At 54.1% G+C, this 27,966-nt stretch overlaps 8 protein-coding genes across 8 annotated transcripts; 5 read left to right on the top strand and 3 right to left on the bottom strand.

The window, feature by feature from the left end:
• Nucleotides 1-181: 181 nt before the first annotated feature.
• Nucleotides 182-1,516, top strand: FEN1 (Elongation of fatty acids protein 2; the record flags this gene model as incomplete). The annotated part of the gene is made up of 4 exons (XM_049366307.1): nt 182-280; nt 330-334; nt 384-945; nt 995-1,516. The coding sequence occupies 4 exons, from the start codon at nt 182-184 to the stop codon at nt 1,514-1,516; spliced, it is 1,188 nt and encodes a 395-aa protein (XP_049222033.1).
• A 2,433-nt stretch (nt 1,517-3,949) lies between these two features.
• J4E78_005689 (uncharacterized protein) lies at nt 3,950-5,352 on the bottom strand (the record flags this gene model as incomplete). The annotated part of the gene is made up of 3 exons (XM_049366306.1): nt 3,950-4,100; nt 4,268-5,132; nt 5,349-5,352. The coding sequence occupies 3 exons, from the start codon at nt 5,350-5,352 to the stop codon at nt 3,950-3,952; spliced, it is 1,020 nt and encodes a 339-aa protein (XP_049222032.1).
• Nucleotides 5,353-6,206: 854 nt separating this feature from the next.
• Nucleotides 6,207-7,635, bottom strand: J4E78_005688 (uncharacterized protein; the record flags this gene model as incomplete). Its single annotated transcript, XM_049366305.1, has 2 exons — nt 6,207-6,998; nt 7,048-7,635. The coding sequence occupies 2 exons, from the start codon at nt 7,633-7,635 to the stop codon at nt 6,207-6,209; spliced, it is 1,380 nt and encodes a 459-aa protein (XP_049222031.1).
• A 3,251-nt stretch (nt 7,636-10,886) lies between these two features.
• J4E78_005687 (uncharacterized protein) lies at nt 10,887-11,999 on the top strand (the record flags this gene model as incomplete). The annotated part of the gene is made up of 2 exons (XM_049366304.1): nt 10,887-11,299; nt 11,453-11,999. The coding sequence occupies 2 exons, from the start codon at nt 10,887-10,889 to the stop codon at nt 11,997-11,999; spliced, it is 960 nt and encodes a 319-aa protein (XP_049222030.1).
• Nucleotides 12,000-14,152: 2,153 nt separating this feature from the next.
• J4E78_005686 (uncharacterized protein) lies at nt 14,153-15,396 on the top strand (the record flags this gene model as incomplete). The annotated part of the gene is made up of 3 exons (XM_049366303.1): nt 14,153-14,466; nt 14,516-14,601; nt 14,657-15,396. 3 exons carry the CDS (start codon nt 14,153-14,155, stop codon nt 15,394-15,396), a joined length of 1,140 nt encoding a protein of 379 aa, XP_049222029.1.
• A 4,362-nt stretch (nt 15,397-19,758) lies between these two features.
• Nucleotides 19,759-22,286, top strand: AP1B1 (AP-1 complex subunit beta-1; the record flags this gene model as incomplete). Its single annotated transcript, XM_049366302.1, has 7 exons — nt 19,759-19,835; nt 19,890-19,910; nt 19,965-20,096; nt 20,148-20,785; nt 20,833-21,401; nt 21,448-21,624; nt 21,672-22,286. The coding sequence occupies 7 exons, from the start codon at nt 19,759-19,761 to the stop codon at nt 22,284-22,286; spliced, it is 2,229 nt and encodes a 742-aa protein (XP_049222028.1).
• A 329-nt stretch (nt 22,287-22,615) lies between these two features.
• J4E78_005684 (uncharacterized protein) lies at nt 22,616-24,315 on the bottom strand (the record flags this gene model as incomplete). Its single annotated transcript, XM_049366301.1, has 2 exons — nt 22,616-23,233; nt 23,287-24,315. The coding sequence occupies 2 exons, from the start codon at nt 24,313-24,315 to the stop codon at nt 22,616-22,618; spliced, it is 1,647 nt and encodes a 548-aa protein (XP_049222027.1).
• Nucleotides 24,316-26,302: 1,987 nt separating this feature from the next.
• Nucleotides 26,303-27,959, top strand: J4E78_005683 (uncharacterized protein; the record flags this gene model as incomplete). The annotated part of the gene is made up of 5 exons (XM_049366300.1): nt 26,303-26,648; nt 26,698-26,750; nt 26,818-27,069; nt 27,128-27,776; nt 27,823-27,959. The coding sequence occupies 5 exons, from the start codon at nt 26,303-26,305 to the stop codon at nt 27,957-27,959; spliced, it is 1,437 nt and encodes a 478-aa protein (XP_049222026.1).
• Nucleotides 27,960-27,966: the final 7 nt, after the last annotated feature.

Here is a 27,966-nt window from a genome sequence, read left to right as displayed (position 1 = left end):
AGCAATGCCAAGAAATGTAGACCGTGATTGCGCGCGGTGAGACGCGAACGCGTCGTGACGATCGTTGGCGTCACTTTCTCCAGCCACCACGCAGTCGCCTACGCTTCTGCACACAACACTCTGGGCCAACAGCACCTCAAACCTGTTCGATTAATACAACTGCCAGAGGAAACCAGTCGCCATGGGTATCAAACACCTGTACCAGCTCATTGAGGAGCATGCGCCAGAGGCCGTCAAGAAGGGCGAGATCAAGAACCAGTTTGGACGCAAAGTTGCCATAGTACGTCTGCTGTCGTCTTCCCTCTGCGCTCAATTGCTAACACACTCAGGATGCGTACGCATATTCTAACCCCTCTATGGCTCTCCTATCTAATACTGTGTAGATCTATGAGCATCTACAGTTTCCTCATCGCAGTCCGCTCCGATGGCCAGCAGCTCATGAGCGAGACGGGCGAAACCACATCACATCTCATGGGTCTCTTCTACCGCACAATGCGCATGGTCGACAACGGCATCAAGCCCCTGTACGTCTTCGATGGCGCTCCACCCAAGCTCAAGTCTGGCGAGCTCGCGAAGCGTTTCCAGCGCAAGACAGAGGCACACGCAGCGGCTGAGGAGGCGAAGGAGACGGGCACAGCAGAGGACGTTGAGAAGTTCTCGCGGCGGACAGTCAGGGTCACGAGGGAGCACAACGAGGAGTGCCAGCGCTTGCTCAAGCTCATGGGCATCCCGTACATTGTCGCACCGACCGAGGCTGAAGCTCAGTGTGCTACGTTGGCGAGAGGAGGCAAGGTATACGCCGCTGCTTCAGAGGACATGGACACGCTTACTTTCGATTCACCCATCCTGCTGCGACACTTGACCTTCAGCGAGCAGCGCAAAGAGCCCATTCTGGAAATCCATCTGGACAAGGTGCTCGAAGGCCTGAACATGGAGCGGAAGCAGGTAAGAGTAGATCACTACCTCAAACGTATTATATACTAACCACTCACAGTTCATCGACCTCTGTATCCTCCTCGGCTGCGACTACCTCGACCCCATCAAAGGCATCGGCCCAAGCACCGCCCTCAAGCTCATCCGCGAGCATACCGACCTCGAAGGCGTCGTCGAACACATCAAGTCACAATCCTCCAAGAAGCTTACCATCCCCGACGACTGGCCGTTCGCCGATGCGCGCCTCCTCTTCCTCGAGCCCGACGTGCGCCCCGCCGACGACCCAGAATGCGACTTCAAGTGGGAAGCCCCAGACGTAGAAGGCCTCGTCAAGTTCCTGGTCGAGGAGAAGCACTTCAACGAAGACAGGGTACGCAACGGAGCAGCCAAGCTACAGAAGAACATGAAGACGGCGCAGCAGAGCAGGCTGGAGGGTTTCTTCAAGCCGATTGAGAAGACTGCTGAGGAGAAGGCTAGTCTCAAGCGCAAGGCCGAGGAGAAGCTCGAGGAAAAGAAGAAGAAGCAAAAGGCTGACGCGAAGGCGAAGAAGCAGGCCAAGGCCAAGCCGAGGACTGCTGGTTAGGGAGACATGATGTTACTAGGACGCAACTTCGGGTTCGTGCGAAGAAGGCGTTTATGGGATAGCGATACCGGTGGGCTTACGGCGTTTTCAAGGCATACCATTCGCATATGGTTCGTTGTACCATGTCTACGTCATGGTGTCTTGACATGTAGCTTCGTTCTATATGAAAGCAAAGGAATTTAACAATATTGTCACATACACAATTCCCAATCCGCCTGACTGAGTGCTTTTCTTTCCTTTGGCCTTCTACCTTTTTATCACACCGTACAGTGTATCCAGGTTCATGTCTCAGTATGCAGCTCAACATGGTGTTGGGCATCTATTCTCGCCTAGTCTTACACTGTTTCCACATCTGCGAGCCCGAGGTTTCCTTCGATGCTCCAAAGAGAACGTCCAAAGAGCCCAACTCGACCACTCCACAGATATCCCATCGAGACGGAGAGGTATCGATGATCTAAAGAGCAATTTGTCCACATCTGCGAATTTCCCAAATTGATCATACTACTTCAACCTTTCCATGACTGACCGCAAGGATACGCAACACGTTTTTAACAGATCCAACTACAATACTGTTCATCACGATATCCAGAACCACAGAATTCGCCGACTCTCACCAAATTTACCACTGACATCACTCCCAACACCCGCCATCCGGTTCTCACTACTACTGCACATCACACCAAACCTACAACCATCACCATCGTCATCGTCATCACAAGACGGAATGCAAGTAACCCGGCGAACCGAACTCTATACCTCCAACGTCTCCTACCAAACTATCACAGCACGCTACCCTAGCGGCGCAACTGCCCGGGCAAGAAAGACTAGCAATCTCATCACTCATACTCGTCACACATCACATTCGCAGCTCTTTATGCCGAAATTTGAGATGGGCAACTACCACCCCTTCCCATCCCAGCACATTCAACAAAACAATAACCCCGTAACAATAGCTCCCCCCACGGAACCATCCATCCACCCATCCACCCATCCACGTAACGAGTCACGCCCGTCACGAAACACGCTTTCTGAAACGATAAAAGAACGGGCGAACGACAATGCGGAACTTACCTGCACCTGCCATGACATGTCCATCCATCCAGGGTCCAGCAGTTCAGCACTTACCTGTCCTTGTTCATCCGGCTTATCCCACCTTCGCCCACGACCACGCAAGCGCACGCACTACCACATCGAACCTAGACTCAGCTAACAGTCGTTGAACCGGGCAAATGAACCACTCAACCTTAATTCTCTCTCCTTCCAAGTAACGTTGGTATGGTTTGGTTCGAAACAAGCGGGAAAACTTCGGTACCAGGTTATTTTCACCAAGGTACCACCAGACATTGAGAAGGCGAAACGAGGCGTGGGAGCTAGAAGGTTCAGGTGGGGGATGGTTACGTTCTGACGCTGGCGTGTGGCGTTGACGTGGATGTGACATGACATCTGACTGACTGACGGATGGATAGACGGAAGGAAAGAGCAGAAAAGAGTTCACGCCAGTGCTGTTTGCAGCGGCCGCGCCAGCGTTGACACATCCACGGATGCCTGCTCCTGCGCTATTGACGGATGCATCCGCGTTAGAGTGGTTCATAGGTGCGTTTTGTTAAGGGAGTAGACTGGTCGGCTGGCCTGCCTGATGTTGTTCGGTTGTAACATGAGCCGCAGAGTTTTGGAGAACAGGTTTTCGGTTTGGGCTTTGTTCATTTGGTATGCATGTCCACGGGTAGGTACGTATGGAAGATGTTCACGGACTACATTGCGCTAGCACAGACGGAGCCAATTTCTAGCCATCTACTCCTCCCTCACAATCAGATAAAGAATGCATCACACGTAACCAACTCAGCACATCAGCGATGCCCTCCCACGGAAAACCCACGGCAGGTATAGCGCAAGCCGAACGCAACCCTAACGAACCAACTAGCCCCGAAAAATCGCGCCACGTTATCGCGCCACTTAGAGTTTCCAAGGGTCCAGGGTCTTGCACGACAGCGTTGGTGGTTTGGTCGGAAGACAAGAACATGTTGGTTGATTGATCGACACATGCGCGAACGCGGGTCCCGGACGAACTTCCCCACAGACAACGTTTCAGTTGCTGCATGCTGCAAAGTGTGGATCTACACCGGCCGGTGAATATACTCGCGTGGCATGTACATTAGCACTTATCATGTGAAATGATGCGCGTTTTTGGGACGCTGGAAAAGGGAAGGTTTGTTGTGCGGTAGGCGTGTTTCAAGGGTCCTTGGACAGGCTTTTTACTGCTTTGGGATGTGGGTATCTTTGGTATCTATTCATGTTCGCGGGTTTACTCATCGTTGTGTGTATTGCGTCCAGGGATACTACACAAGTCAGGCGAGTTGCCCAACGGGGTAATATGTCGTCGATCCGGCGAGAGTTGCGTGGTTGCTGTTGACAAGGGAAAGCGAGGTTGGGTTCTCATCCCTGCTGCTGCTCTTGCTGCGACTTCGAACTCGTAGCACCAATGGGCATCATACCCAGTACGCTACTTTGAGACTGGTGCGCTAGCTTCAGCGGGGAATAGCGAGACTCTGGGAGGCGGCGGCCGGCTTTGATGCTGTCTAGAACCCTGTTCAACGTGTCAGTCAGTCGACGTCCTAAACAATGTCTTGACAGAGAGCATGTATATGTTGTGCATAAACCCAATCACATGCGCAATCGCGTGTGAAACAGCCGGACAAGCTGTGACGGACGGGAGATGCGCAAGCCCAAAGGCTTACTTTGCTGGGGACTTACCATTCCGCATTGATGAACTTGACAGCCTTGCCACCTGTGCGAGTAATCTCCTTCTGCATCTTGCTTGCTGCTAGGCCGCCGCCTGCACCACCCCCACTGCCAATGCAGTTTACTCGACCAAGTATGACGTGCGTTACGGTTCGGCGGCCGAGCGATATCGAATGGCTAGCGCCATGGGCAGCGCAGAGCTGCTTGAGCTTGTGGTCTGAGACTAGAGGGGCGGTGGAGCCGTTGAGGTAGAAACAGAGGCCGGTGAAGATCTGCTTTTCGGAAGGTTTTGACGAGGCTGAGGAGACGTCGCTCTGGGGATGCGTGTCTGAGTCGGTTCCCACGTCTGAGGGCGCATGCTTAGAGACAGTTGCAATGCCCTCGTCTTTCTCCTGGGATGGCTTTCTGCTGCTGCCGGCCTTGCTCGCAGCCCATACCTCGGCCAGGCTCTTCTGTCCGCCGGTCCTCAGACCCTTTGCGCCCTTCTCCCAGCTGCCATTGTCCTTGCGGCCATCCTTGCCAAAGTCCTCACTCCCTGCACCCACCGTATCCGCGACTCTCTTGCCACCGTCTCTGCCAGCCCTGAACTGCTCGCCCAGCTTGAGGCTCCGTGACGCGCGCCATGAAGTGGAGCCTCCGAGGCGGTTCTCCGCGCGCTGATGGCCGGTACTGGAGCTGTTCCAGGGGTCGAAGAAGGTGCGTCTGGGCGGTGCGGCGGCGACGGGGGACGTCGGACGCGGACGGGGTGTGGCTACACGCGTCGCGGATGAGGCTGCTTCAGGCGCGTCTGACGCGTGCGCAGGTGACGGGCGGTCGGCATGGCGGGCGTCGTCAGAAGTCGGGTCCGCGTTCGGGATGCGTGTTGCCATATCGGGTGCTGATCTTGCGTCGACGGTTAGCTTCGGGGCCCTTCCAAGCCGGGGGGATGTGATGCGAGTGCATTCTCGCCTGCCCGCCGAAAATGCACGTGAAGGATTCCACGTCCTGTCCAGTGTCCAGTGTCCACTGGCGTTGCAACGGGCACCCGAACCCGGGCTGCATGCGGCAAGGCGTGGCGGGGGCGACTTACCCTGTTGTTGTTGTGCGTGCAGACGCATGTGGGAACAGCTGCGGGCTCAGTGGGCAGTGTGATTAAAAACAAAGTTTACGTACGCCAGGGTCCTGAGTCGAGTTCCATTGATTTTGCAAAACAAACTTTGCTAATCCCATGCTGCGACGTCTACGCGAGCGCAAGGCAATCCTTTGCGTGAAACCATGAGGTTCAATACGGAAGGTCAGCAACGGCAGCCTCGTTCCTGCGCGGCCTCGCTCCTCACCTGAGGGCAAGGCCGCCAATAACACGAATGCGATACACGCGCCATGCTCAAACAAGCTGATTGTGATGTGTGTGTATTATCCATTACTCGTCCATGTCTGAGATGACACAATTACACCAAGTATCTCGGATATCGATGCGTGTTCCGCAGCAACGCAGTCGCGTGCCTTTTCGTATGTACAGCCGAAGAAAAGAAACATGCTTCCAAAAACAATTCGTTGTAGTACGCCATTTGCCATGCACCCTGTTTCCTGAACGCCATGCTTTATCCGTCATAGATCACATGAACTGAATGTACTAACATGAAAATAGAAATTTTGACCCGCGAAGGTATTGCTTCTGACAACGCCCGCTAAGAAAGGTCATACAACTGACGGCGGCAGCGAGACGTCGGGACATCTTCGCAGTGCCGGAAAAGAAAACAATGGGGTACTTTAATAAAACGACTCGGAACGCCTGCATGCTTTTGCGACGATGGCAGGTCTCCATGTTGTCTAGGCATCGCGTTGCCAGTCGGTCCGAATGGTGCGGTATGAGCCGTGGATTCATGAGCGCATGTGAACATACTACATTGACTCGTGGTGATACGAGTCGTCGTGAAGTCGTAAAGGCCGTCGTGAACAGCTGCTCCGCCGTCTACGCATGGGCGTGGGTGCTCTTGCTGACCGAGGCCTCGTATATGGCGCGATGCTTCTTCATCTCGTCGGCGTCGAAGGCCAGAGCATCGCTGCCCTTTCTGCTAGCCAATGACGCCGAGCTGCCGTTGCCGAACTTGAGGCTGGCGAGAGATCGGGCCTTTTTGAGCGACTTCTTTCCAGCATTCGCACCTGTCTGGGGAATGTGGTCAGCGGCGGCCCGCTGATTGAATTGCGTTATCTCTTCGACTTCGGGCCGGGGCTTGACTCGCATGCGCTTGAACTCGCGAGTAATCCTCTCAAGCTTGCTGAGACCCTTGATGGACGGGGTGTAGCTGAGCATGGGCTCGGGCGACTGCTTCTCGTGCACGCTAGATTGTACGCTGGGCCGGCGCTCGGAACCAAAACTGACACCGGAGTCATGCTTCTTCTCTTTGCCAGGTCCGTTCATGTAGCGATCAAACGACTCTGGGCCGTGAGTAGCGATGCAGTCTTGAATCATGTTTTGCGCGACGCGAAGGTACTTGTCGACGATCCTCTGGACGGTGGGCCAGCCAGTCTGGTCTTCCGGGCGCTTGTCCCGGTTGATGAGAGGAAGTAAGACATCGGGTCCCCTCCTCTGCACCTGGCTGATGAGTTCGAAGAAGATCTGGCGTTCTTCTTTCAGAGCTTCGTGGTTCAGGAACTGCGAGGGGAGCTTGGTCTGGGCATGGACAGGAGGAAAGAGGGTGTTGAGATAGCTAATGCAGTTGAGCTTGTTGAACTCTTCGTCAGAGAGATGGTTGATCATGATCTGCTTCATGTTAGTTGAGATCACGTGAGAAGGGAGACAGACAACATACCCATCGGCGGAGCCCGACCCATAGCTGAGCATAGTACGACTCAGCTTTCCGGTTCTTGCCTTCGAGGTTGTTGATCCAGAGTGCGATGCCAGGTGCCTTTTCAGCGACACGGGCCATGTCGGCGTCCCATGTGTCCCTGTGGACGTCAAGGGCCTCGAATGTGGTAGCCATCTCTCTGCGTCGTCGTGTCTCCAGATCCTTCAGGTAGTCGAGCGCAGTCAAAGCTTGGCTCCAGTCGACATCAGCTGGCTCGGGCATGAAGGTGCGGGTCACAAAGTTTACGATGAAGGCGGGTGGCAGTGCGCTGGTCCGTGTGGGTAACGCTTTGAGCTGGTTCATCAACGACGAGGTGAAGCTCATGGTCGCAGCTTCTGTGGTGTTCCATGCGAATGAGCTGGAAATTGGTGATGTGTTGCCAGACTTGGTGTAGTTCTTGGGGATGGGTTGGGCGCGGTCCACGCGGTTGAGCTCGTACATGGTCTTGAGAGGGATGTCGTAGCTGCCAGGGTACTGTAATACGTGTTCGAGAATGTATGCCATTGAGTTGTGGTTCTCGTCCGACGCGCTCCGGGAATGATTTGATGCCATTTTGAAGAGCACGTGAAAGGTGTGGCGTATGGATGCGAAGGGTCCCGGCGATGGCGCAGCGCTAGAGTTGCGCGTATCGCAGAAAAGCAAAGAGCGGAATGCGATCCCCGAGAAGCGAGAGCGAGGTTGGAGTTGAGGGTGTTGACGAGGAGAAAAGGCGGCCCGGGGGAGATGGGCTAGCGGGCGGCGCGTGGGGTTTGGTGGGGTGGTCGTAGCTTTGACGAGAAGAAAGGAAGGCGCGACCGGAGAGGCAGGATATCAAGCACAGCAGACAGTGCGGACGTGCAGGCAGATGGTGATACGTCGAGTCGCTCCAGGCAAGGTTGATGGTGGAATGTTCAGTGTGGTCGGCGTTGCAGTGTGCGACGGGGCAGGCGGTTATGAGCACGGTAAGCAAAAAAGAAGGACAAACACAGCGGTGCAGGGTCAAGTGGCAGTGGTGGTGTAGGACGGGGTTATGAGGAGCAGACGATCGCAGAGGGCTGGAACGGGCAGACGTCGGGTAGGTATACAGAAAGGGTTTTGCGTTTGCTCTAGTCAACGCTTCTTCTCATGATCCCTGAGCGAGGGCCCGTGATGGTCGCTTTCGCACTTGCATGAGTGGCGTCAGTGACAGGGGCTTCCAGCTTCCCCGAGAACCACGACCAAGACGGCCTAGCCATCTCACAGCAACGCCTTCCAGCTCGAGTGCGTCAGGCTTGCCGACCCCGCCCCGAGTCAGGCACAGCTGGCACAGTTGCTCCCAATCGTCGCCTCGCGCTATGCTCACAGTCGCGCTGGTACGACGTGCATCTCCGGCCGTCCCCTGAGGACCCTGAGACGTCACTCTCAGGGCGCCAACAGCAGTACCATGGTCGAACCAAAACATGGAGAAGCACCAGAGCACAGGCTGATCCTGGCCGCAAAGGGTCCGCCGCTGTCGACATTCCGAGGTCTGCTTTGGTGGCTTCTGAATCGTGCTGCGTCTGCCCAACCGCACGCGAACTCTGCGCCGCCCTAACTCAATTCACCGACGATGCAGTCTCCACTTGGGACTCGACCGCATCATCCTGGGTGCCGATGCATGTCCCCTCGAGAGCACTTGGACCTTGCAGAATGCACATGCACATGCAACCCCATTTTCGATTCTTCCGCACTACCAACAAGGACGTCGCCGTAGCTGCAACTGTCAGAGGACAGGGTTGGGCCTGCATCGGCATTTTGACCTCGCCATGCAAAACCCAACCTTCAGGCACAGAAACATGGCAAAGTTGGATGTTCACGAACCTAACCCGAATCCTCATGATCCGCGTCATCTCGACAATATTGTGGCAATGTGTAGCGATGAGGATGCGGCGCGGCAGGCCCGTTGACGATGAAACCTCTGAACTTGGCTCTTGTAGCCTAGATTCACGACTCGTATCCTTGAGCTCGCACATTCGCAAACGCGATGTACCTTGCAGACTCGGAGCTGCAGCCATGCGAACTTATCACCGCTCACGGCCCCTGCCCCCGTTGTGCAAGCCTGCAGCCGAGTGGGGTGTTTGCAGCTCCGATAAAAGATTGCTCATATCACAAAAAAGCACCATAACAGCGCCTGCTATCGCATGTCAACAAACAACGCGACGCGCTTGACATGTCAAAATCTTGCTTCCGCACACTATGAGTTAGGAGATGGGTGGAAATCTCGCCCGCTGCCGTCGGACAGATTCCGATGCATGTGATTGAGGCCCCTCGAGTATACCTAAGGTACCAACAGGTGTAGACTGCATGCTCATGGCCTTGGGCCGCGGTGCAGCAGCATGTACGCGTTCGAGATCGGACTCGTAAAGGTAACGCAAAGGATCGTCCTGACTCCTAGCAGTCTTGTGTACTAGCATCAGTGCTCCTCCTCGCTTGCAGACCACACACTGCGAGGCCGAGGGCAACCCCATCGTTACACGAGCCGAGATTACTCATTTCATCGATCGAAGCTGTGCGATCGTACTGCACATCGCCAGATTGACGAGCTGTTGGTCCCTTTGCGCTGACCTTTGACGCCATACCGTCTGACAATCTCCTCACAGGCCACTCAGCCGCGGGTACAAACGCCGGTGGTTCTCCTCAACAACCCACAGCCGCGCAGGAACAAACGCAGCTAGCACAACAATGCCAGGATGCGTTTGTACGAATCGATAAAGACCGTTGAAAATAATCTCCGCGTCGATCTGCTCGCACCTGGGCAGACCGTGGCCAGCATCCCCCGTTTCGTCTCCACACCTAACGTTGCAGTGTCTCATTCGTTGCGGCCCAAAATTGCTTCCCCTTTGGGAAGCAACACCATCGTTGCAACAACATTCATGCGCATTGAAGATCGACTTCACGCCGCCACGCACACGGGGGGCAGCTGAAGCAAACAGGGTGTGGAATTTCAAATCAGTCCCTTGCTATGGCCAGCCATGTAGTCATGCCTTCTCCTGGTGGCGTAGTCGGCCTCTGATCTGGAATCGAAGATGCAAGCCATTCTGGTGTTCTCAAGTTTGGTCCAACCCCCAAGACTCTGCGATCATCTCATCAGGTTTCCTGCGGAGGTTTCCACTGTCGCTGTTCTCCGTGACACGGTCGTCGCGCGCACAGCTAGTGCGTAGTCGCCGAGGGAAGTACCACAACTCAGCTTCCTCATTGCCCCATGTGGCAACTTCAAACCTCCTGACATGACAGCTTGGAGATACTACTATAGCCAGGTACACTGCTGTATCATAGCATGCATAAGGTAGGGTTGACCTTACAGTACTCTCGGCCACGCCTCAGGTACTTCTTCGGGCAAGCCGGAAGGACACGTAACGGCGAGCTAGTGATCCTTGGATGGTGTTCGCGCAGCGACTGCACAGCCTCACGACCGCAGCCTCACCTTCGGAGATAGAAAATACTGCCAAGACCGATACAAAGGGCTGTGCTCCTGAGCATGGCAGATACCGACGCAATCGCACCTCACGTGGCCTTCTAGATGCACAACCTCGGTCTGCTTGGCGGGCTGTCTCCGGTACCATTCTTTCAAGCTGCACCAAGACCTCCATCAGAATGAACGGCGAACACACACGGCGAGAGGGATTTGAAATCGCATAGGAGGGATTGGAAATGGAATGTAGAATCTATGTGACATGTAGGGCGTGGTAGCAAAATCCTGCGGTGCAGCATGCAGGTCCATTGATGAGTCATCTCGCCCACGTATTTACAAAGTCAAAGCGATACTGAACACCAAACATCAATCTGTCATTTCAGATATTTTGACCATGGCGTCCGCCTCACAGCTCGACTTCGTGACCGTGGATGTCTTCACCTCGCAGCCATACGGCGGAAATCCGCTGGCCATTGTGCGCATCCCGCCCGGCCGGACTCTAAGCCAGGAACAAAAGCAAACAATCGCGCGAGAGTTCAACCTATCGGAGACGACCTTCTTGCACGAACGCGCGGATGGTGCGGCAGAGGACCAATGGACCGTCGACATCTTCATGACCTCGCGAGAACTGCCGTTCGCCGGACACCCTACCGTGGGCACGGCCTGTTATGTCTTGGGAAGGACGGCTCGGGAGCGTGGCGTCAGCAGCGGTATCATGGAAGCGAGCTTCAACCTGAAAGCTGGGCGTGTTGGGTTGCGGTACGATTGCGGCAAGAAGACGGCGAAGGCTTCGATCCCTCATGACGTGTATGTTCCTGCGTTTGACATTGTCCCCCCTCGGCCTGTCTAGAGTGGCTGCATCACGATGGTTAGCTCGGGCTGTTCCAGACTCACGGTCTGAGAGCGATTCGGCGACCTGAGGTGCTGCAGGTGTGTGTATATCTAAGCTAACCAATGCAGTCATATCCACAATAAGAGGTACACCAAGGACGACTTGTTCGCTCTCCAGCCGCAATTGGCTGAAGCCCATCGGCAAGGCAAAGTTAAAGTCAAAGATGAACATGCCATAGTCTCGATAGTCAAAGGCATGACATTTGTTCTGGTCGAACTGGAATCTGAAGAGGCACTGAGCATGGTGTCGCTAGCTGGCCAGTCTCTCTCCGTCGAGGGCCTGGATCAGGGCTGGGACGAGACATTCATTGGGACATATTTCTTTGTTCGGGCGGGAAGGAGCGACGATGGCGTAACGAAGCTAAGGACGAGGATGATCGAGGGTCCGTTGGAAGATCCAGCTACCGGTAGCGCCGCCAGCGATTTGGCAGCATATTTGTCGCAGACAGCAGGAGAGGCATCCAAGACGTTCAAGTACGAGATTATTCAGGGCGTAGAGATGGGGAGACGAAGCGAAATCTTCATCGAGGTCGAGATGAACGAGGACAGGAGTGTTGCGCAGCTTTTCTTGGAGGGTAGCGCAGTACAGGTCATGGAGGGGCGGTTGACTGTCTAAGTCTGTCGTATTTGCGATGGTTCTCGTTCGAGAGTAGGTTCCCGTGTGGTCATCGTAGGCGTCGCAGAGGTTGAAAGTGGCCGGTATGGCATAGTCATCGCAGCAATAGTAAATGAGATGGGTGGCAGAGAGAGTACGACATCGCGCACCAATGGATCGCTATGAGTATGGAAGATGATGGAGCCGAGAGAACGCGCATGTACAGTCGATACCCGTGGACCTGCTTGAATCTGTTAACACAAAGGACACGCCGACCGCCTGGGTGTCTAGGTGATTGTGGTAGAGCCTGGGAGTGACTGCATGGAAGTATGGAAGACAATGGTTCCGACAGGACACATATGTGCAGTCGCGCCCGTTGACCTGCCCGGACTTGTCAACGTAGAGGAGGCTCCGACTGCCTCGTACTTCTTCGTTGAAGGCCACACGGTACGGACGATAGTGGGGTGGCTGATCATCTGGTATGGAGAGCAGTACTGTCTGTCTCAGAGAGCTATTCGGGCTCTCATGATCGTCATGGAGCTGTGCGTTGGCGGTCGTGATGATTGTGGTCGAGAGTTGAGCATCTGAAGGTATCGAAGTTGTTACATTCAAAAAAACGCGTATGTATAATCGCCGCTCGTAAGCCTCCTTGTGACAGTTGAGATGAAGTAGGACCGAAGGGTGTCGCGACAACTCCTCGAAGATGGCGCGGTACAATTCATGGAAGAGATAGATCCGAAGAAGAGAATGCACGTAAGCCTGCTTGGGATTGTTAATCAGAGAATCCCAACCTCGAGGATTTGCGTCACAGAGACTGGAACCTGAGGAGTTTCTGCGGGTGTTGGTTACAGATGTAGATCCTCCGTGCCTGAAGACACCTCCTGCCTCAGGCAAGCCGAGCGACCCGTGGACACCAAGCCATATACGGCAACCCTGATTCCGTAATCCTTCACGACGTTGAAGGAGCGAACGTGTAGCGGGGTTTGACAGGAGGTGTCTCAGTTCCTTTTGCCGCGAGCACGGTTATTGAATGTGGGTCAAGCGCAGCATCATCGCTTGCAGATTCGATGGAGCAGCGTGCAGATCTTCGAGAATGGGTATACACACTCTTGTTAATGGTGGAGAAGTACGTCGGTACGTCGCCATGTTGTCTGGGCGGCGCGTCCACAGTGGAGTTGGTGAGTGGGCGTGACAACTTGGCACGGCAACATCCCAAACAGCAAACATCGATCTTTATCGATCTCGGATTAAGAATTGCCGCCATCGCATGTTGTCGCAGAGAGGACCGATTGCCTCTGGCATCCAACAGAGTGCGTGCAGATGCAGGATGCGGACTTGCTACTCCGTGGTCCTTCAACTGTCACCTGTCACATCCGTCAAATCGAGACAGTGACAGCACGAACCAACCTTGCTCGAGTACGTCGCACATCGCTTCCGACAACTCAGTGAGGCTCATGGAGGAGGCGTGGGTCGCAAAGTGGGCCGCAGCGAGTAAACCAAATTTCCCCGCTGGCGTTGCGGTGGTGACGAACGGATATCGGAAGTCAGTCACACAGTCCTGCCGTGCATTCGGTTGCTGTTATGGCGCATGGGAAGGCATCATAGGAGTTTGAGCGTGTCCTCCTCAAAATTTAGAAGATGCCTGGCTCGAGCCTGGAAGGCGGCTAGCGCAGCTCGTTTGGGTTAGCGCCATTGGGGTTCTTGCACACCTCTTACACGAACCGTTTCTCGGACCTCCTCTTCAATGCCTGGCGCATTCTCGTTCCGGAGAGGCTGCCATGCCAGCCTCAGTCAGTGGCAGGGCGCCAGTTGATGCCAGCGCCCCGTGCGCGACGTTATCGATGTCGGTATGGGTGGGTTTGAGACGTCTCTGCCTTCATCGTGGGTTTCATGCCCGAGGAACCACGAGCCGCCTTACCAGGTTGCTCTTTGCCTTGTATTCGCTCGCCAAGGACTTAAGGCAATGCGATTCCTCAGATATCTTGCTTTCCTCACCATCATCAGTCGCTTGTTCCATTACAAACTCCGGTTCTGCAGTTGAGGGTTACATTCCTTTCTCTTCCTCTTAATTCTTCATTCAGATTACGTTGAACGTATCTGCCTTTTTTGTAATCCACCGCTAGCCGGACTCCACTCTTTTATCAATCTTAACTTCTTTTCCTGAAGCTATCATCATGCGCTTCTCAACCCTCATCCCTATGCTGCTTGCAGCCGGTGTTGCCAATGCCCAGTTTGGCGGCCAGGGTGGAAACAACGGTCAGAACAACGGTCAGAACGGCGGCAACAACGGACAAAACAACGGCCAGAACGGAGGCAACAATGGTCAGAACAACGGTCAGAACAACGGCGGCAACAACGGTGGTAACAACGGAGGCAACAACGGCGGTGGTGGTGGTAACCTAGCTCTCAACCCTGATGTTGTTCAAACCGCCAGTCAGTCCGATGGATTCGACCAGGGCCAGGAAGATGGACAAGCCGCGTCTCTCACGTATGTTGGCACGCACGTCTTTGCACAGATCCCTTGCTAACTTGACCAGTGACCAAGCCAACTTCATCAACTTCTGCCAAGGCAAGACCCTCACCAACGGTCTCCAGGTCAAGGAGGGATCCTGCAACGGTATCGGTAAGCTTCAGCGATTCAAGCCTGCTTCAGAAGATAGGTGCTAACTTTCAGATAGTCATGGGAGATATTCCTGCCGTTGGTAACATGATCTCTGCGGTCTTCACCAGCCCCCAGAACAACGAACAAGGCATCCAGGAAAACCAGAAGATTGACTTCTCCGTGAAGATCACCAACTTGGAGGCCGGTTCTTTCACCAACCCTGACAACACCTACTACGCTGCCCCGCAGACGCTTCAGGGAGGCAACGTCATTGGCCACACCCATATCTCCGTCCAGGACATGGGTAACGACGCCAACAACCCTCCTGATGCTCAGAACTTTGCTTTCTTCAAGGGTATCAACGACGCTGGTGACGGCAATGGTCTTCTCACTGCCACGCTCGAGGCTGGTCTCCCTGCCGGTAACTACCGTGCTTGCTCTATCACCTCTGCCTCCAACCATCAGCCTGTTGTCATGCCTGTCGCTCAACGTGGTCCTCAGGATGACTGTGTGAGGTTCACTGTTGGCGGTGGCGGCGGTGGCGGCAACAACGGTGGCAACAACGGCGGCAACAATGGCCAGAACAACGGTCAGAACAACGGTCAGCAAGGTGGTCAACAGGGAGGACAGCAGGGCGGCCAGCAAGGTGGACAGCAAGGTGGACAGCAGGGCGGTCAACAAGGAGGCCAGCAAGGAGGCCAGCAGGGCGGTCAAGGCGGCCAGCAAGGACAGGGCGGCTTCGGCGGCTTCGGTCGTGGACGTGGACGCGGACGCTTCAACCGCCGCAGCTTTGCCGCACGTGACTTCGTCGCCTAAGCACTTCATGAAGATCGAGAGAACAGGAGAGTTGACGGCAAGGTTTGGGGTTGACAAGGTTTGAGGTTTGAAGCAGTGGACGCTATAATGGTACTTTCCTCTTTGACGACAATTGCAAGATAGATCGTACTTCTGTTCCCTAGAGGGGCACGGAAGGTCACTCTACGGAGGTTGAAGCGAAGCGCTTCATTGGACTGGTTCTGAGGGCGCTATTTCCTTCTCTGGCGCCTACTTAGTATTGATGAAATGTAAAACTATTCTATTGTATTTCTGCTCGTTCATGTTACCTCGCCTGCTCCTCTGTTAGATCTTGTGTCGCAAGCAGTCTGGCACTTGATTACTTACGCATGAATGCATTGAAAGTGTCGAAACCTGGATGTCTCAGGACACCATGCGACGATCAGGCACGAACATGCCGCAACACGGCATCTTGTAACATCGGCGACGTCATCCCAAGATGCTCTCGCCCCCACTAAGGCTTGGTTGTAACAACACCAAGCGAACCTGATGCTTTCCATGACCGATGAAGTACCAGCTGACCAAGAATAATTGTCTGGAACGAGTATGACTTTAATCAGTGATACTGTTGTGTGCTACGAATACATATTTCATTACAAAGCCAGGATACAAGGGGACCTCGAAGCTATCGCAACTACTGCGCATTCCAAAGTACACCTTCAGTGACTAGCGATAACAAAGGCCTAACTCTATCCTGAGTCATAGGCGTATTATCCTCTGCGTAGAGTATACAAGAGCCTTGGGGTGGCGTATGCATTCGCTGAGTCGGCCGCATCATCGGATAGGCCACCAACGATGACTCATAGATCGCCCAACTTATATCGATAGACGCAGGCAGCCTGTTAGAAACATCACATCTGGTGGCGCTTCTTTCGACTCTACAACTCATGAAAAATTCATTCCATATGAATCAAAGCATCAGCGACTTTCGATCAACACCCCCCGCACTACCTACAGAGCTTTGGTTGCAGATCTTGGAACACGCCGACCACCGCGATGCTTCCCATCTCTGGGGCAGCGTGCGTCTAGTCTCTTCGCACTTCAAGGACTATGTTGAACGCCATTTCATGTCCACCTATCTTCCGGATATCACAATATTCCTTGCGCTTCCTCGTCGCGATCCCGCAACAGGTACACTGAAGTGGCCTGGCGACCCTATTCCGCGATCTAGGATCATCTTTTCATTTGACAGCATCACTGCTGATCGGCAGCGCGCAGTTCTTGTGTCGACGGAGACACTTGGGCCACTGGGAGAGATGAAGAGCGTCGATGAGCTTAGGCGTGCGGGTAGCTTACCAGAGGAGCGACTACGACAGGCGCCGCCCTGGGTCAACATTGGGAAGAATCATTTGACTGGTGTGTCGGTGACAGTAAAGGGAACGTTTTGTTGGGACGACGACAGGAAGATATGGACCTGGGAGGTGAATTGGAGGAACCTGGTCACCCATTTCTACCAAGCGAAGATACTCAAGCGGGCGTCTGCGTCAACCGGCGGACATCGAACAGAGGGTTGACGAATACGGCGGATTGGTCATGAGGCCACCAAACGCGCATCACCTCTCCGAGATGAGAGAGTCACCTTTAGTGCTTTGGAGATTGCTTCCGTCTGACTAGAGGAAAGTTCAGGGTCAATACGCTTCTGTGTTTCTTCAGACAGTCCATGTAACAATGTGGCCAGCGCTGAAGATTTCCACACAGGAGCCTGGGTCCGCCGGCCTTCCAATATCGTCGCGCATATCAAGACTAGACTTCCGACAAGTGAAATGGCTGGCAACGTAATCCATTCCCAACGTATCTGAACGATCTTCTCCGTCGTCCACGCTGTACCTGCGATAGGGACGGTGCCTATCCCGCGCGATTTCAAGTTATTCGTTATTGCTTTGCTGACATTGGAAAGAGGCCCCTCGAAGTCGTACGGTGGTACTTGGTGAAAATTCCATATGCCGATGTCAGACGCAAAAGTGTACTCTGGATTTTGGTTGAGTGCGGGAGGCATATCAGAGAATATCCAGTCGCGCAGAAGCTCCGTAGTTTGGTTCACAATGTTGAAGGTGTCATTTCCAAGGGCGGCAACGATCGGTGATGACGCGTCATAGCTGTCCGGCTGTATTGTGATGGTGTTGGTGACCAATTCTTCGAGGACACCGTTGTTGACTTGGGCTTGGAGAGTCTTTACGCACCAAGTAAGTAGACATTCCATCAGCACTGGCGTTTCGTTCCTCATTGCAGCGGCAGGACCTCCGGGAGTGTACCCAACATAGAAATCCGCGATGGGTAAAGTGGCGTGTGCAAACTCGGTGGTGTTTAAGAAGGGATCGTATCGGGAATGAACGTTTGACGTGTTAACAATTAATGTCGTTAAACTTGTTACTCGACGAAAACCAACGAGCCCCGTAGAGCCAACTAGGAAAGTGTTGTTGACCTTGAATCCGCAAGGGTCCACGGCCTCTCTGAAACCTGTTGCACGATCCAAGCTCGTATTATTCTTGCAATAATATTCCATCAATGAGGACACGTCCTGACATTCGTGGCAGACACCAAGCGTCGAGTATGAAGGCCAGGTGCAGTTTCCTGTGGGACACGTGGCTGTAGATGGCCTGATCCCAACCTCTGGAGTAGTGAAGGCGGAATCGATTACTGCACCCATTGTCGGGTCTGGGCGGGCACCGAATGACAGCTTACGCGATACAGGTGCATTATGAGGTACAAAACTCCTCGCGGCCCATGTTGTACTCTGCTGGTCGGCGATCATCGTTTCCGGGTAGGCCACAATCTGTTGGAAGAATGGCTCAAATGCGAGCGCTAGAACAGTAATCAATGCACCCAGGGACGCCAGGTGTCTGATATCATGTCAGCGAGTAATAACGCGGTTCCAACTGGGTATAATAACCTGCACCGTGTCTTGATGAGAAGCAGAGCCGCACCCCAAGGTCCACGACTGGCGGCGTCGTAGACCTGGAAATCCCATAAGGCCGCCTCCTTCTGGAACCAAATCCACTTCAACTGTCCAATAGCTTCCGAAACCGGTAATATCAAAGCTGCTTTAGAGACCGCAGCGAAGACGGCAACGTACGCGTTGAGCGTAATGCCTGTTACCAGGTACTCTGGCTGCCGTTTGCCATCATAATACCACAAAACACCTATGATAGCCGCCATACAGGCGAGACTAACAGTCCAGCTGAGTAGCTCCCACCACCACCAATCAGTGACGATTCGGTCGTAGAACGTTGTTGATGCTCGAATGAGGGGCCGGTCTTTTGTGTCACTATCTTGATCTAGGGAAGCTGTGGGCGCGGAATGAAACATGTCGGTAAAATGGAAGATAGAAAACTCTCCAGGAGCATGGATTGAACAGTAAGAAGCATCATGTCCTCTTATTGATATGGGGTATTGCTACTGCGCCGCATCTCAGGGTTACATGCAGGCAAGTCGGAAACTAGTAGGGCGCATAGTATCACTTCGCGCTTCACCTACTTGTAACGGGGATGTAATTCATCCGACACTAAATTGATTGGCGGATGGTTGACTTGAACTCATGGAATCGCTGTCTGAAGCGCCGAGGTGGGTTGTTCTTCAAGTAAGCGCCGGCCGCCAGGTCTATCCACAACAAAGTGCAACGGAAACAGCTTGCTCTTGCATTCTTAATTAAAGGGCCGTGCTCCTCTTTCTTGTTTTACGAGTTGATCATGGCATGGATCATGTAGTGATGTTCTTCTCAGATCATGAACCGACAGCCTTTGCAGAAGCCATTCGCTGAGCGACCAAGCTAAAGACAGCGATTGATGACATGAATATGGCAAGGTTATAAAACTGTTATCATGTTAGCCCACCAGATGACCGAACTGATACTGATAGAGAAAGCATACGGCCTTCCTCGAGTACGCGCTCTCCTCCGCCTCGCTGCGCGCTTCCACAAAGAGCCGACGTAGATTAGGTAAATTGGAAGGCTGCGATCCGAAGTCAGACTTCAGCGTCATACGATTTGTGTTGGTTGTTGCATTCGACTTACCATGCTGCTACGCCGATGATGAGAGTGGGAGCGTTGAAGCATTTCAAGGCTGGGCTAGATGCGATGCATGGCTGCGGGCCCGGGGCGGCGCACAGACCGCATCATCAAGGTGGCAGTCTGGCAGTCGCGAAGCTCCACTAACATTAACCCAACCCGCACTTCACCTTCACCCACGCCCCTCGATCCAGAGACACCGACTTCTCGACACTCAAGATAAATCGCCAAAGCAGTTTGCGCTTCCCAATACCTCGGCCTTGTAGGGAGCAGGTTCCAGATTCTACGAGCCGGAGTCGGAGGGGTTTGGCTGAGCGATTAGCCTTCACGGTCCTACAAACATGGCTGTTAATAGGATAAGAGGCGCATTTGCGCCCCCGCGCAAAGGAGAGACGTTCGAATTGAGGGCGGGTCTGGTGTATGAATCCCCCCAAGAGCCAGCATAGCGATTCACAGCTGACCATTGCACCAGATCTCAATATGCCTACGAACGGTGAGCGCCCGGAACTGCGAGGACTACACTGGGGGCATACTAAGACTGTGGCAGGAAAGAAGCGATTCAGAAGACTATCATGTCCATGACGCTGGGCAAAGATGTCTCGGCCCTCTTCCCTGACGTTCTGAAGAACATTGCCACTGCCGACCTTGACCAGAAGAAGCTGGTATATCTATACCTCATGTAGGTCCAAGTTATGGTTGCGATTCAGGTGGATATTAACAGAATACTTAGGAACTACGCAAAATCACACCCCGACCTCTGCATTCTCGCCGTAAACACTTTCGTACAAGACTCCGAAGACGCGAACCCGCTCATACGAGCATTGGCGATCCGAACCATGGGCTGCATCCGCGTCGATAAAATGACAGACTATATGGAGGAACCGTTGCGGAAGACACTCAGAGACGAATCTCCATACGTACGGAAAACAGCAGCACTTTGCGTCGCTAAGCTCTTCGACCTCGCCCCGTCCATGTGCATCGAGAACGGCTTCCTGGAGCAGCTGCAGGAACTGGTTGGCGACCCGAACCCCATGGTCGTCGCAAACTCGGTCACTGCACTGGTGGAGATTCAGGAGGCTGCACCGGAAACCAAGGCCCTGGTTATATCGTCACAACAGCTGAAGAAGATGCTTCTGGCGCTGAATGAGTGTACAGAGTGGGGCAGAGTCACTCTGCTCACCACTTTGGCAGACTACAAGCCGGCAGACGTCAAGGAGGCGGAGCACATTTGCGAGCGAGTCGTTCCACAGTTCCAGCACGTCAACCCGAGTGTGGTGCTGGCCGCTGTCAAGGTCGTCTTCCTGCACATGCGAAACATCTCTCCCGAGATGATGAAGTCGTATGCAAAGAAGATGGCTCCCCCACTAGGTATGTTGACGACGGAGGTTTACAGGCGTATCGCTAACATGCTATAGTCACGCTCGTATCTTCCGCTCCTGAAGTACAGTACGTTGCGCTCCGAAACATCGACCTCCTCCTCCAGAAGCAATCGGATATCCTCAGCAAAGAGATGCGCGTCTTCTTCTGCAAATACAACGACCCACCGTACTTGAAGATGCAGAAGCTTGAGATCATGGTGCGGATAGCGAACGACAAGAACGTCGACCAGCTACTGGCCGAGCTGAAGGAGTACGCTATGGAGGTGGACATGGATTTCGTGCGACGAGCCGTGAAGGCTATCGGGCAGGTCGCGATCAAGATCGAAAGCGCAAGCGAGAAGTGCGTCAACACACTGTTAGACCTCATCAACACCAAAGTCAACTACGTCGTGCAGGAAGCAATCGTCGTCATCAAGGACATTTTCCGCAAATACCCCGGTTACGAAGGCATAATACCGACACTCTGCCAGTGCATCGACGAGCTGGATGAGCCCAACGCGAGAGCCTCTTTGATCTGGATTGTTGGAGAGTACGCTGAGAAGATCAACAATGCTGGCGAGATCCTGTCAAATTTCGTGGACACATTTGCCGAGGAGTTCACTCAGGTACGTCTGCCCTCAGGATGTACTTACGGAAGCTAACAATCATCAGACACAACTTCAAATACTCACAGCCGTCGTCAAGCTTTTCCTGAAGAAGCCAGATCAAGCACAAGGCCTGGTAACAAAGGTTTTGCAGGCCGCTACCGCAGACAACGACAACCCAGATATCCGCGATCGAGCATACGTGTATTGGCGACTGCTTTCTAGTGATCCCCAGATCACCAAGGTACGTTAGACTACTACGCTGCGCAACATGATGTTTACTTTGAATAGGATATTGTGCTATCCGACAAACCCCCGATCACATCCACAATACGGTCACTGCCTCCTCAATTACTAGAGACGCTACTCACAGAGCTATCAACTCTGGCTTCAGTCTACCACAAGCCACCAGAGGCCTTCCTTGGACAGGGCAGATTTGGTGCAGAGGCCATGCAACGGGCTGCCATTGAAGAGCAACAGGAAGAAGCAAGGGAAAACCCAATTGCGGCAGCAGCAGCAGCTGCCGCCGTCAGCGGACAAGCGCCTTCAAACGTGGAGAACCTTTTGGATATCGATTTCGACGGCTCCGCGCCTGCTTCAATGCAGAAAACACCCACACATGGCTCATCAGGTCTCGAAGGTCTCGCTGGCACCCCGCAACGCGTCGCATCTCCGGCCACAAACGCGCCTGCTCCACAACAATCGAACATGGATGACTTGCTAGGCTTGTTTGGGGACGGAGGCGGCGCCGCACCCCCAGCACAGGCCGCGCAGATGAGCAACGACGATATCATGAATGGATTCGCGAGCATGAGCATGGATACCAACCAACCGCCGCCACCGGCACAGCAACTAGGTGGCGAGCCGAGCAAGAAGAGCAACCAGGATTTGCTCGACTTGTTCTAGATAGCTGGTCTCGAGGTCATTGCTCCGGTTCGGGTGTTCGTATGTTAGCGAAAACGTATATCTAGTGAGCATCTACTGGCGCTGGAATAGCATGCCCTGATACGATCACATGTGTGCAAATTGAGAGATACTGTTATGAAGCACCAATATGCTTGCTGTTACCTGTGATGAGCACATATTCGAGTCACTGCCATACACTACCAAACGATTTGTGCTCTCTCCTCTCTGTAGCATCACGGGTTTGACATGACAGCTTTGCTTCTTCAAGGCATACAGCCGGTGCGGCATGTACAGTATACAGGCTAACATAGCAGTGAGATCCTCTTCGCTCATAGTCTAGCCTTGACTACCACACCCAGAGGCACATCATCCTTACTCCTCTCCTTAAGCACTCGTCTCAATATCTTCCCACTCGCACTCTTCGGCACCTCATCAATGAACACCACGCCCCCTCTCAACCTCTTATGATTCGCAACCTTCTTGTCCATCCACTGCACTATAGCTTTCGCTTCTGCCTCCCCCGCACTAGGCTTCGAAGCAACGATATACGCCCTCGGCACCTCTGTATGCTGCTCCTCATCATTCACCCCAATAACCGCCGCATCATCAATAAGTTCGCTCTCCATCAACTTCCCCTCTAACTCCGCAGGCGGAACCTGGAAACCCTTGTATTTGATCAATTCCTTGACGCGATCCGTGATGTAGAAGTTGTGTTGTTCGTCTTGGAAGCCGATGTCGCCTGTCTTGAAGAAACCATCGGGCGTTATGGCGTCGGCGGTTGCGGACTCGTTCTTCCAGTATCCTTTGAAGATGTTGGGGCCGTTGAGCCAGAGTTCGCCTGCTTCGCCGGGGCCGAGTTCGGCGCCGGAGGCGGATATGTATTTTGCGGTCATGTTGGGGAACATTTTTCCGACGCTGCCGACGGAGGTGTACCATTCGTTCCATGGCTGGAGGGGGGTGTTAGCATATCTCGCTCGGTGTTGTGGAGATGGGAACGTACCTGAGTGTGTGTCATGGGACTTGTTTCGCTGAGCCCGTATGCTTGATTGATCTTGAGGTTCAGTCTCTTGTGCACAGTATCGACTAGCTCTTTCGTAAGGGGAGCTGCGCCACTGGTTATCATCTTGACTGACGAGAGATCGTACTTGTCCACCATCTTATCTCTTGACAAGCGTACAATGACTGGAGGTGCAACATAGATGAATGTAATCTTGTGTTCTTGTATCGTCCGCAGAAACGTCTCCATGTCGAAAGCAGGCATCACCACGAGCTCAATGCCGCGATGCAGTGTCTGATGTACCAGACCAGTAAGTCCGTAGATGTGGAAGAATGGTAAAACTCCCAGGAACTTGTCGTTTGCGGATGAGTACCAGTTTCCCACTGCGCCCTGGCAAAGAAGCAGGTCGGCGACGATGTTGCGATGACTGAGCATAACGCCTTTCGGTAATCCTGTGGTTCCAGAACTATACGCCAGGAACGACAGGTCTTCAGGATCCGCCCGTCTCCTGCGATACCGTAATGCGCCTGATGTCTTCCTGATGCTAGTCCAGTGTTTGCATCGATGTGTCTCGTCTTTCTCGGCACCCAATAAGATCACCCTATCACTTGCAATCCCAACCTTCTCCGCAGCTTTTAACGCGGTGTCCAGGAATGACTTTGTCGTGACAAGCGCTTTAGCCCCCGAATTTTCGAGCTGGTAGGCTAGCTCATCCTTTGAATACCCTGGATTCGCAGGAGTGACAATACCACCAGCAAAGAAGGTTCCATAGATGACTGGTGGTACGTCGATGTCGTTTGGCGCATATAGAGCAAGCACGTCATTCTTTTGCCAGTCCCAGAGATTCCGGAGTCCTTCGCCGAATAATGTCGCGTTGCTTTTTACATCGGCGAATGTGTACTTTCGACCAGAGTTGATAGCGCGATATATGACTTTATCGTCGGAAAAGTCGCGGTCTTTGCGGTCGAACATTAGACCCCAGAGGTCAACGGCCGGAATCTCCACATCGGGAAACGGTGATTTGGTAGGCATATTGACTTCGATAGCAGGAATGCTGTGGTCACGAGACCTTCAAGCAATGTTTCCTTTGGGCTGCTGTTATATTGGATACGTAAGGATGCAGAGTAAACATGCAGCTTGATCAAAGGATGAACTTGAGATGCATCGAGATGTCAGTCTGTGGGGAACCTCGGCTTTGGTCCCGATGACGTCGCCTACCCGTTGGCCCTATTACCGAATCGCATTGTAGTGTGTTCAATGCGTTTGTGGAAAACTCCCTTATTCAATTCGCGTCAGAGCTGTAAGCGTACTTTAAGTATGCACATCCATATCTGGAATAGGTTAAAGAGCTTGGCCAGCTCATATCGTTCCGCGGAGAGGTGGAGGAAGAGAGAGATCTCCGCACCTGTCCGCGACTAGCAAGCAGATTGCGTGTTGAAGGCGATTGATTGCTCGTGTTGAGAAGCAGATAAGGCAAGCTGACGAACATGGTGTTTCAAAGTGGCAGCAGGTGGCCTTTTGCACTCTAATTGACCGGCCAGCTTACGTGTCTCTGAAGTATATGTATGTGCCTCAACTGAAACCAGGGTGCAGTTAATCGAAGTCCAGGCCCGCACTGTGCAACCAGCGATGATGTACAGACCGGGAGAACCGGTCATACAAGGACGGGTAGAGAGTGCATGCTGGTGTTACGATTTGGGCCGAATCGATGATGAGATCTGACGATGTAACAGTGCACACGGCTAGGGGTCCAGGCCTGTGGTGGCCTAATTGTGCTTACTGGCAGCCGTACCACCGGCTATCGCTGATCGGCTCGCGATTGAATAGAGGAGGTGATGTGGATTTCTGGAGCGTTTGAACAGCGAAGCCACGCGGAGTAAATAGTGGAATGGAAGACAGAAGCCGCGGCTAAGGAACCCGCTCCCGCAGGAGCGCACGGCCTCCGAGATGGTGGGGGAAGGCACGACCAGCGACCGAACGACTCCACAGACCCACCCACAGCCCTCCATCACAATCAATCCACCCATCAAGGTGTTTGCTTGCATGACATCTGCCGCGCTTTTCCTTGCCCACGAAACCGAAAAAAACCCAGACTCATCAGGTGGGATAGCGTGACATCGACCACAGCTGGCAGTTCACGACAGGTTCAGCTATATCCCAGGCTTACCGACGCGCTCCCGATCGGTCTTGCAACCTCAACCTCCGTCGACCAACCCAGCCGGCCGGGACGTCCCTCAGGCCTCCGGTGGGCGCCTCTGCAACGCGATTGGCTGCGTGGGTGCTGTGCCGTGGGGAGGCTTGCACTGTCGAGGACCCATACAGCGTCATCATTGAGGCGTGGACGGAAGAAGGGCAATTTCTCTGCAGCGTGATATCTGCACCACTTGGCCCTCCAGCTGGCAGGGAAGCCGGCCTTTTAGCAAGTGTCACCGGTAGCTACTTCTAATACACAGGATGGGTAAGTGGGCCCCTCTTATATACGCAGCCGTAACTTCCCCTCCCTGGCTTCCCAAAGCTTTTGCCATCCTCCGCGCCATCACGGTTCTGCTTTCTCTCACGACCCGACACGTCGCCTGCTGACCTCTCCCTACCAGACTCTGCAGGAGATAACTATCGTCCAAGCGACCGAGTAAGTGCTCATGTTTCTTCTTTCTGTTTCCGCCTCCGGGCGCAGGTCAGGTGAACGGCGAGGCTGTTGCAGTGCTGGATGGGTCTCTGTAAGCGTGGGCGATGGTGAGGGGACCGGTGTTAGCTACCTATGAGCCCCTCCAAGGCAGCCAGCACCCTTGGTTTCCTCGCTCATTGCTCACGCCTGGGTGGTGGTCCGTCACGTGACTGTCGCTGCCGGCAACTGCCGCCCGGGCGGATTGTCGTTGCCCAAGCTCCGAGCTGCTTGCCCTCACCCGCTCGCGCAACCTCTCCTCAACCCCATCACCCACGCGAGCCCGCACCTGCTCGCCATCGCCGAACCTCCCAGAACCTCTTCGTCGCCTCGACACATTGCGTGTACTTTGCAATCATGTCGTACGAAACTGACAACTATGACCAGCGCGACCGCTCTCCCCGTCGACGATCTCGCTCACCGCGACGCTCCAGACGCTCCTACTCGCCCCGTAGCCGCTCACGCAGTCGCGAGGACTACCGCCGCACTGAACGCCGCTCGCGCTCCCCCCAAAGTGGTGCGCAAGGTGCAGGAGGCTACCAATCGTACGGTGCTGGCCGAGGAGCTTCATCGCGACCTGTCGAGAACAAGGGTGAAATGATGCAGAGTATTAGGGATTCTTCGCAACAAGATCGCCGTGTCTACGTCGGCAACCTGTCCTACGATGTCAAGTGGCACCACCTGAAGGACTTTATGCGCCAAGGTACGGCATGCGCTGCGCCGCGTCAAGAGCTGGGCTAATGCGGAAATAGCTGGCGAGGTCCTCTTCGCAGACGTCTTGCTGCTGCCGAACGGAATGTCAAAGGTAAAGGATGATGGCTTGTCTTGATCGTGAGAAGGATGGAGGTTGACTGGCTTTTGCTTGGGTGTAGGGCTGTGGCATCGTGGAATATGCCACTCGGGAGCAGGCGCAGAACGCTGTTGCATCGCTCAGCAACCAGAACCTCATGGGCCGACTCGTATACGTTCGCGAAGACCGAGAGGCCGAGCCTCGATTCAGCGCCCCCGGCGGCGGACGCGGTGACTTTGGCGGCGGAATGCCTCGCGGCGGCGGCTTTGGAGGTGGCTTCGGCGGCAACCCTGCTGCCGGAGGTGGTGCAGGACGACAGGTCTATGTCGCCAACGTTCGTACCCTTTTCTCTTCTTTGCTTACCTCGATAGCGTGTACTGACCCAGTTCTAGCTTCCTTACAACGTCGGCTGGCAGGATCTGAAGGACCTCTTCCGCCAAGCTGCTAACAACGGCCAAGTCCTCCGCGCTGACGTCCACATCGCCCCCGATGGCCGTCCCAAGGGCTCCGGTGTTGTTGCTTTCGAGACTCCCGAGGATGCTCGCAACGCCATTACCCAATTCAACGGCTACGATTGGCAAGGTCGCAACCTAGAGGTCCGTGAAGACCGCTTCGCTGGCGCTCCTGGTGGCTTTGGTGGTCGCGGTGGTGGATTCGGCGGACGCGGTGCCTTTGGCGGAGGCTTTGGCGGCCGTGGAGGCTTCGGTGGCCGTGGCGGATTTGGTGGTGGCTTTGGAGGTCGTGGAGGCTACGCTGGTGGAGGTGGCTTTGGCGGTCCCCCTGGTGGCCCTGCTTTCGACCCCAACGCTGCTCCTGCCGCACCCAACCCATTCACAGACTACGCTACTGCAGGCGGAGAGCCCAGCAACACCATCTACGTTCGCAACCTCCCCTGGTCGACTAGTAACGAGGATCTTGTCGAGCTCTTCACCACGATTGGCAAGGTCGAGCGTGCCGAGATTCAGTATGAGCCCAACGGTCGCTCTCGCGGAACCGGTGTCGTTGAGTTCGCCCAGGCTGGAGATGCCGAGACATCTATCGGTATGTTTGTTCATGCACTTTGAGTCCTGTTACTAACAATACGTAGCCAAGTTCACTGGATACCAGTACGGTGGCAGGCCATTGGGTCTCGCCTACGTCAAGTACACCAACATGGGCAACGGCGGCGATGCCATGGAGGGTACCGAGAACACTGGTGGTTTGACCCAGGATCAGATCATGTAAAGTGATC

The sequence above is a fragment of the Alternaria triticimaculans genome (assembly GCF_023758025.1).
Source record: "Alternaria triticimaculans strain BMP 0046 chromosome Unknown scaffold_7, whole genome shotgun sequence".
In the NCBI taxonomy this organism is placed as follows: domain Eukaryota; kingdom Fungi; phylum Ascomycota; class Dothideomycetes; order Pleosporales; family Pleosporaceae; genus Alternaria; species Alternaria triticimaculans.
The sequence above is the reverse complement of the archived record's forward strand: the minus strand, read 5'-3'. Positions and strand labels throughout refer to the sequence as shown.